This window comes from Salvelinus sp. IW2-2015, unplaced genomic scaffold (genome assembly GCF_002910315.2).
Source record: "Salvelinus sp. IW2-2015 unplaced genomic scaffold, ASM291031v2 Un_scaffold1621, whole genome shotgun sequence".
Lineage (NCBI taxonomy): Eukaryota > Metazoa > Chordata > Actinopteri > Salmoniformes > Salmonidae > Salvelinus > Salvelinus sp. IW2-2015.
In genome coordinates, this window is record NW_019943039.1 from 70,349 (window position 1) to 80,083 (window position 9,735).

Genomic DNA, 9,735 nt, shown 5'->3' on the forward strand with positions numbered 1-9,735 from the left:
TTTTCGATTCTCATACAGCAAGGGTGTGAATACTTATGAAAATAAGGTATTTCTGTTTTGTTTCAAAAAATTGCCATTTGGGGTATTGTGTGTGATTGAGGATTTTATTTAGTTTAGACTGATTTTAGAAAAGCGGTAACGTGGAAGGTCAAGGGTCTGAATAATATTTCGAATACACTGTGTTCATTATTCTTTGTTTTTTTTTTTTTTTTGAGTGCGTCCACATGATATTCCGCTGCTAAATTTAATCTAGGAAAACACTGACCATGCGTGTATGTAGTGTGTGAGTCTACTGTTTTCTCGTTTACTAGGTTGTACACTCCCATGCTGTGTACTGTATATAATCAGAACCTGAGCTGTCTCATCTCTCTCCTCCTGGAGGCGACAGTAAAACATTGAGACTACAATGCTATGCAGTTTTATGAGGTGTGAGTCTGACTGCTGTGTGTTGGTTGTTCTAGTGGCCAACCTGGCCTGCCTTCCAATCTCTAATAATGAGGAGGGTGTCAACTGGTCCGTATGGCTGCATCCCAGCTGGAGACACTCTGCCCCCAGGTACCTGCCGGTCTTTTTACCCACTTTCCCTCTCGCCAGCTCTCCTTTCTCCTTTCTACCACAGCTCTCCTTCCTCCCCTCTCGCCGCTCTCCTTTCTCCTTTCTACCCACAGCTCTCCTTTTCTCCTTTCTACCAGCCTCTCTTCTCCCCTCTACCCAGCTCTCCTTCCTCCTTGCTCTTGACCGCAGCTCTCCTTCCTCCCTCTCCCAGCCTCTCCTTCCTCCCACTCTAACCAGCTCTCCTTCCTCCCTCTCCCCAGCTCTGCCTTCCTCCCCTGCTACCCAGCTCCTCCTTCCTCGCCCTCTACCCAGCTTCCTTCTCCCTCTACCCGCTCTCGGTTCCTCCCTCTCCCAAGCTCTCCTTCCTCCCCCTTCCCCAGCTCCCTTCCTCCCTCTCCCCCAGCTCTCCTTCCCTCCCCTCTCCCCAGCTCTTCCTTCCTCCCTCTCCCCAGCTCCCTTCCTCCCCTCATCACCCCAGCTCCTCCTTCCTCCCCTCTACCCAGCTCTCCTTCGCTGCTCCTCTCCCCAGCTCTCCTTCCTCCTCAACCCGCGCAGCTCTGCCTTCCTCCCAACCCCCAGCTTCCTTCCTCCCATCTCCCCAGCTCATCTTCTCTCTACCCCACTCGTCCAGCTCCTCCTCTACCCGCTCCCTTCCTACCCCTCTCCTACCCCCTCTACCGCCTCCTGCCTCCCCAACCCCCAGCTCTCCTTCCTCCCCTCTCCCCGCTCCCGCTTCCTCCCCTCTTCCCCAGTCTCTGCCCTTCCTCCCCATACCTCCCTGCCTCCCTTCCCAGCTCTCCGCTTCCTTCCCCCCTCTTCCCCAGCTCTCCTTCCTTCCCCTCTTAAAACCCGGCAGCTCTCCTTCCTCCCCTCTACCAGCTCTCCCTTCCTCCCCTCTACCCAGCTCTCCTTCCTCCACAGTGGTGTGTGGGGGGTCTGGGAGGTTGATCTGGTCTTTAGATACATATATACATGTCCTTATACTAATCTACCTGTGTAAGTAATTCCCTTATCTAATATATGCTAGTTTCTGTGCTAATCTAGCCTGCTAGTAATTCCTTATGCTAATCTACCTGCTGTAGTAATTCCTTATGCTAATCTACCTGCTGTAGTAATCCTTATACAACTCTAACCTGCGTAGTAATCCCTATATAATCTACCTGCTGTAGTAATCCTTATAGCTAATCTACCTTGCTTAGTGTAATCCCTTTACTAATCTACCTGCTGTAGTAATCCCTATACTAATCTACCTGCTGTAGTTAATCCCTTATGCTAATCTACTGCTGTAGTAATTCCTTATGCTAATCTACCTGCTGTAGTAATTCCTTATGCTAATGCCAGCTGCTGTAGTAATTCCTTTCTTCATGCTAATCCATCCTGCTGTAGGTAATTCCTTATGCTAATCTACCTGCTGTAGTAATTCCGTTATGCTAACCACCTGCTGTAGTAATTCCTTATGCTAAATGCCACCTGCTGTAGTAATTCCTTATGCTAATCTACCTGCTGTAGTAATTCCTTATGCTAATCTACCTGCTGTAGTAATTCCTTATGCTAATCTACCTGCTGTAGAATTCCTTATGCTAAATCTACCTGCGGTAGTAAATTCCTTATGCTAATCTACCTGCTGTAGTAATTCCTTATGCTAATCTACCTGCTGTTAGTAATTCCTTATGCTAATCTACCTGCTGTAGTAATTCCTTATGCTAATCTACCTGCTGTAGTAATTCCTTATGCTAATCCACCTTGCTGTAGTAAATCCTTATGCTAATCTACCTGCTGTAGTAATTCCTTATGCTAATCCACCTGCTGTAGTAATTCCTTGCTATCTTACCTGCTGTAGTAATTCTATGCTAATCTACCTGCTGTAGTAATTCCTTATGCTAATCTACCTGCTGTAGTAATTCCTTATGCTAATCTACCTGCTGTAGTAATCGCTTATCTAATCACTGCTGTGAATTCCTTATGCTAATCCACCATGCTGTTAATTCCTTATGCTAATCACCTGCTGTAGTAATTCCTTATTACTAATCTACCTGCCTTGGTAGTAATTCCTTATACTAATCTACCTGCTGTAGTATAATCCCTTATGCTAATCCACCTGCTGTAGTAATTCCTATTCTAATCCACTGCCTGTTACAGTAATTCCTTATACTAATCCACCTGCTGTAGTAATTGGTGTGATTGCCTCTGTAAACAGGTGAGTAATGCGGCGCTGGCTCTAGCTGCCAAGCCCAACAGTAAGGTTGCTCAGGACAACATGGACCTCTTCAAAGACTCCTGGGAGAAACAGGTCCGCGTCCTCACTGACGCCGTCGATGACATCACCAGCATCGACGACTTCCTCTGTGTGTCTGGTAAGTAGGAGGGGGCGGAGCTTTTCCTTTTCAGGGTTCATGTCATTTTATATAAGTAATGGGGCTGGATGCTGTTTTACGGGCTCCTGACCAAATGTGCTATTTAGTGTTTTTTTTGCGTTGTTTGTAACTTACATTACATAATGTTGCTGTTACCGTCTCTTATGACCGAAAATACCTTCTGGACATCAGAACAGCGATTACTCACCTCCAACTGGACAAAGATTATTTTCTTTAACGAGTCCGACGCGAAGGATATACTGATTTGTCGAGACAAGGCCCAAATCAACGTCATCCGCGTGAAGAAAAGGGGGAGGAGGATGGGGTGCCTTGTAAGAGTTCCCCAACAAGTAGGTAAACCACCACTCACTACCCTCCGTATTATTGGTCAACGTGCAAATATTGGACAACAAACTGAACGATCTACGATTAAGACTATCCTACCAACGGGACATTAAACTATCTTATGTTTCACCAAGTCGTGGCTAAACGACGACACGGATAATATAGAGCTGGATGGCTTCTCCGTGCATCGGCAGGACAGAGCAGCTACGTCTGGTCAGACGATGGGCGGCGGTGTGTCTATTTGTCAATAACTCCTGGTGCGTGATGTCTGATATTAAATAAGTCTCGAGGTATTGCCCGACTGTGGTAGAATACCTCAGCATAAGCTGTAGACCACACTATCTACCAAGACTTATCGTCTATTATTCGTAGCCGTCTATTTACCACCACAAACAGATGCTGGAACTAAGACCACACTCAACGAGCTGTAAAAGGCCATAAGCAAACAAGAAAATGCTCATCCAGAAGTGGCGCTCCTAGTGGCAAAGGACTTTAATGCAGCCTAACTTAAATCAGTTTTACCAGCATGTCACGTGTGACCAGAGGGAAAAATAACTCCAGACCACCTTTACTCAACACAGAGACGCTTACAAAGCTCTCCCTCGGCCTCCATCTGACCATCATTCTATCCTCCTGATTCCTGCTTACAAGCGCAAACTAAAGCAGGAAGTATCAGTGACTCGCTCAATACGAAAGTGGTCGGAGGACGCGAATGCTAAGCTACAGGACTGTTTTGCTAGCATAGACTGGAATATGTTCCGGGATTCATCCAGTGGCATTGAGGAGTACACCACCTCTGACCGACTTCATCAATAAGTGCATCAACGACTTCGTCCCCACAGTGACCGTACGTACNCTTCATCAATAAGTGCATCAACGACTTCGTCCCCACAGTGACCGTACGTACATATCCCAACCAGAAACTATAGATTAGGCAACATGCGCACCGAGCTAAAGGGTTGAGCTGCCGTTTTCAAGGAGCAGGACACTAATCCAGATGCTGATAAGAAATCCCGCTATGCCCTCAGATGAACCATCAAATAGGCAAAGCGTCAATGAACCATCCAACAGGTGTCAATACAGGACTAAGATTGAATCCTARTACGCRGTCTCTGGCGCTCGTTGGATGTGGCAGGGCTTGTAAACTAMTACAGACTACAAAGGGAAACKCAGCCGCGAGCTTCCCAGTGACGCGATCCTACCACARGAGCTAAATGCCTTTTTATTCTRGCTTRGAGGSAAGCAACACTGAAGCATGCGTGAGAGCACCAGCTTTTCCAGATGACTGTGTGATCACGCTCTTCATTGCCGATGTGAGCAAGACCTTTGAAGAGGTCAACATTCACCAAGCTTCAGGGCCGGACAAATTACCAGGATGTGTACTCTAAGCATGCGTGGACCAACTGGCAAGTGTCTTCACTGACATTTTCAACCTCTCCCCGACCGAGTCTGTAATACATACATGTTTCAAACAGACCACCATAGTGCCTGTGCCCAAGAAAGCTAAGGTCACCTGCCTAAATGATTACTGCCCCGTAGAACTCACGTCGGTAGTCATGAAGTGCTTTGAAAGGCTGGTCATGGCTCACATCAACAGCATTGTGCCGGAAATCCTAGACCCACTCCAATTTGCGTACCTCCCCAACAGATCCACAGACGACGCAATCTCAATCGCACTCCACACTCTCCTTTCCCACCTGGACAAAAGGAACATCTATGTGAGAATGCTGTTCATTGACTGCAGCTCAGTGTTCAACACTGTAGTATCCACAAAGCTCATCACTAAGGACCCTGGCCCTAATCACCTCCCTCTGGAACGACTTCCTGACGGGCCGGCCCCCCCAGGTGGTAAGGGTAGGCAACAACACATCTGCCACGGTGATCCTCAAAACTGGGGCCCCTCAGGGTTGCGTGCTCAGTCCACTCCTGTACTCCCTGTTCCCCCACAACTATGTGGACAAACACGACTCCAACTCCATCATTAAGTTTGCTGATGACACAACAGTGGTAGACCTGATCACCGACAACGATGAGACAGCCTATAGGGAGTAGGTCAGACACCTGGCAGGACAACAACCTCTCCCTCAATATGAGCAAGACAAAGGAGCCGATCGCGGACTACAGGAAAASCTGGGCTTAACAGGCTCACATTAACATCGACGGGGCTCTAGTGGAGCGGGTCAAGAGTTTCAAGTTCCTTGGTGTCCACATCACCAATGAACTATCATGGTCCAAACACACCAAGACAGTCGTGAAGAGGGCACGACAACACTTTTTCCCCCTCAGTTGACTGAAAACATTTGGCATGGGTTCCCAGATCCTCAGTTTCCCAGCTGCTTTTTTCCCCCCACTTGTTGCTACTCGCTGTTTATCTATGCATAGTCACTTTACAAATGACCTCGACTAACCTGTACCCTCGCACATTGACTCGGTACCGGTACCCCCTGTATAATGCCTCGTTATTATGTTATTTTCTTGTTACTTTTTGATTTGAATATTTGTTTTACTTTAGTTTTTTTTGTAAATATTTTCCTAGATATATCTTTAACTACATTGTTGGTTAAGGGCTTGTAACTAAGCCTGTTGTATTCGGAGCATGTGACAAATAACATTTGATTTGATTTGTCTTTGCCAATACATATTCATTTTGAGATTAATCTTGTATAATGAAAAGTGCTTTACAAATGTAATATTACATATGGTCAAGGGTATTTTTTGTTCAGCGTAGAATTCAATCTCAGGTTCTATTGTCAAGAGTTTGATTCATGGTTCACGCACAAGCGACTCCCAGTGTAGCAGCTGTAAACCTACTGGTTTCTCTACACCCCAGTGTAGCAGCTGTAAACCTACTGGTTTCTCGCGGCTGTAAACCTACTGGTTTGTCAGCACCCCTGTGTAGCGGCTGTAAACCTACTGGTTTGTCACACCCAGTGTAGCAGCTGTAAACCTACTGGTTTGTCAACACAGTGTAGCGGCTGTAAACCTACTGGTTTCTCGGCTGAAACCCTATGGTTTGTCAGCCCCTGTGTAGCGGCTGTAAACCTACTGTTTGTCAGCACCCTGTGTAGCGGTGTAAACCTACTGGTTTGTCAACACCCCCGTGTAGAGCTGTAAACCTACTGGTTTGTCAACACCCCAGTGTCGCGGCTGTAACCTACTGGTTGTCAGCACCCCTGTGTAGCGGCTGTAAACCTACTGTTTGTCAGCACCCTGTGTAGCGGCTGTAAACCTACTGGTTTGTCAACACCCCAGTGTAGCAGCTGTAAACCTACTGGTTTGTCAACACCCCAGTGTAGAGCTGTAAACCTACTGGTTTGTCAACCCCAGTGAGCGCTGTAAACCTACTGGTTTGTCAACACCCAGTGTAGCGGCTGTAAACCTACTGGTTTGTCAACCCCGTGTAGCGGTGTAAACTACTGGTTTGTCAACACCCAGTGTAGGTGTAAACTACTGGTTTGTCAACCCCAGTGTAGCGGCTGTAAACCTACTGGTTTGTCAACACCAGTGTAGCGGCTGTAAACCTACTGGTTCTGCTGTTAACTACTGTTGTTGTCAGCCCCTGTGTAGCGGCTGTAAACCTACTGGTTTGTCAGCACCCTGTGTAGCGGCTGTAACCTACTGGTTGTCAGCACCCCTGTGTAGCGGCTGTAAACCTACTGGTTTGTCAGCACCCTATGTAGCGGCTGTAAACCTACTGGTTTGTCAGCACCCCTGTGTAGCGGCTGTAAACCTACTGGTTTGTCAACACCCCAGTGTAGCAGCTGTAAACCTACTGGTTTGTCAACACCCAGTGTCGCGGCTGTAAACCTACTTGGTTTTCGCGGTGTAAACCTACTGGTTTGTCAGCACCTTGTGTAGCGGCTGTTAAACCTACTGGTTTGTCAACACCCCCGTGTAGCAGCTGTAAACCTACTGGTTTCTCAGCACCCCTGTGTCAGCTGTAAACCTACTGGTTTGTCAAACACCCCGTGTGAGCAGCTGTAAACCTACTGGTTTCTCAGCACCCCTGTGTAGCGCTGGTAACCTACTGGTTTTCAACACTCCAGTGTAGCAGCTGGTAACCTACTGGTTTGTCAACACCCCCGTAGCAGCTGTAAACCTACTGGTTTGTCAACACCCCAGTGTGTCTCTCCTGTTATCCTGGCTGTTGAAGCTGGAGAGGTGAAAGCGGAAGGGGAAGCTATCAAAGAGAGACCGAGTAGGGCCTATCAAATTGAGATGAGGACGCAGTGCTAATAAATTATTCCGGTGAATGTGGCTTTCCCAAAAACCCTCTCCATAAAATGTTAACTACATATTAACCTATACTTACCTGGCAGAATGATATCATGATCATTTTCATCATTTCCAGTTGGTGTTTGTTTCGTAAACCATGTGTACTACAAAAATACTGCTAAACAGCCTCTTACCAGGGGCACATTTGAATTAAAGGTAACTACACCCAAAAATCACAATTTCCTAACATTTTTCAGACCTCAAAAGTGATTTAAAACGTTGTTGTGTACTTACAACATTCATTGAGTTGTTTTTCTATTAAAAAAAAAATGAAAAAAGGTGTGATTTCAGAGCGAAAAACAAAACGCTAAATTATATTTTTTTGGGGGGGGGGGGGCACTGAATCAATATTAAAAAATATATGATTTTTATAGTGCTCTAAGAGTCTTAATTGGACACGTAGCAAAATGTTTATGCAACCAGACAAGCATTTGTTATTGGACAAGTTCTGGTAGACCCTCCGTTAGCTTCCATTTGGTTCCTAGTGAATACACCCCCGGTGAGGAAGGCAGGCGGAGTCTTAACTGGCCTCCTGTCTGTAGCTTTCAGACACTATTTAGATATGTTTGCTCCTTAGCGTTTTAGTCGCGTTAAGCGTAGACTGAGCGGGCGATCTGGAGAAGAGCAGTATTAGTCTTCTCTGATTGGAACAGGACAAATATGTAACATATGTAAGCCGCGTGATTGGCTTCCTGCCTCGGCCTCCAAGCTCCGACCAGCCAGACAGGAGCGCTGAAGATTCTTCCCAAATAGCACCTTATTCCCAATATAGTGCCATACTTTTGACCAGAGCCCCTAGGTAAGCCTGTACAGCTCTGGTGACTGGTTGGTGCTGAGCTAAAAGTAGAGATACTTGACTTCCTGTCATGTACAGGGCTCTACAGTGCCACCATTTTACTCACATGTGCGCACAAATATTTTGCTGTGCAACCTGGATTTTTTTTATTTTTAGGTGCACCAGTGCGCCTAGAAAAATGAAGGATTCTAGCGTTTAATGTCAAATATTTTTCATTGTATTCCTTACATTTCTTTGTTATTTTTTTAAACTTAGGTGCGCACGTGTGCTCCTTGTAAAAAGAAAATGTCAGGGCCCTGATATGTGTAAAGACTAGGGAACAAACTGCTAGTTTTGTGTTGGAAGCATTGAAATAGCTGGGCCTTAAACAGGCCTCCATTATGCAGTAAGTGACTCCTCTCACCTCCAAGCCAAGCGCGCACTCTGACGAGGGCCAAATGACACCCATCTAGGGGTCATACGGTGGGTAGTGCACTATATAGGGACCAGGGTTCCATTTGGATCACACACCCCCAGACTGGCTGGTTGCTTTATGCAGAGAGACATAATCAGAATGAAAGGACGGCTCTTCCATTTAATGAGGAGTCTAAATGAGAGGGATGGCTCTTCCATTTAATGAGGAGTCTAAATGAGAGGGATGGCTCTTCCATTTAATGAGNCTCTTCCATTTAATGAGGAGTCTAAATGAGAGGGATGGCTCTTCCATTTAATGAGTCTAAATGAGAGGGATGGCTCTTCCATTTAATGAGTCTAAATGAACGGGATGGCTCTTCCATTTAATGAGGAGTCTAAATGAACGGGATGGCTCTTCCATTTTCTGTTGCGCTCCCTCTCCTAGTTCGTTATCTCTTCCTCTGGTTAGTTTGTTAGCTCCTTCCCCCAGTGTTAATCCAGGGACAATGCTAACACATCTGCCATGAAGGATGAAGATTTCCTGCTTCTGAACACCATTCCTGTTACCGCAGACGCTGCCTGTTAACATCTGTGTCCTTGTTACAGGAGTGTGCAGGTCACCAAGTAATAAAAACATATATATATATAAACTCTAATCTTGTCTCGGATAAAGGGGAGAAAGCAGTATTATTGTGGCTCGTCTGACAGACTGTCCCCCAAACAGTTTCAGTAGGATCGTCCGATGCCTGTGCATGTTTTTATAATAGGCTCTATATGAATAAACGTTGGTTGGTTTTGTATCTTCTCTTCCAGAGAACCACATTCTGGAGGATGTCAACAAGTGTGTGATAGCGCTGCAGGAGAAGGATGTGGACGGGTTGGATCGTACGGCCGGCGCCATCCGTGGCCGCGCTGCCAGGGTGGTCCATGTGGTCACATGTGAGATGGACAACTATGAGCCTGGAGTCTACACAGAGAAGGTTCTCGAGGCCACCAAGCTACTCACTAACACAGGTA

At 46.4% G+C, this 9,735-nt stretch overlaps 1 protein-coding gene across 1 annotated transcript in view; it reads left to right on the forward strand.

Annotated features, from left to right (window-relative positions):
- The first annotated feature begins 484 nt into the window (after positions 1–484).
- LOC112071482 (catenin alpha-1-like) overlaps positions 485–9,735 on the forward strand; it is a 96,833-nt gene continuing 87,582 nt past the window's right edge. The window contains 3 exon segments of the mRNA XM_070439415.1: positions 485–555; positions 2,753–2,909; positions 9,532–9,732. Of these exon segments, the coding sequence (XP_070295516.1) occupies positions 520–555; positions 2,753–2,909; positions 9,532–9,732 (394 nt within the window). The 5' untranslated portion in view covers positions 485–519.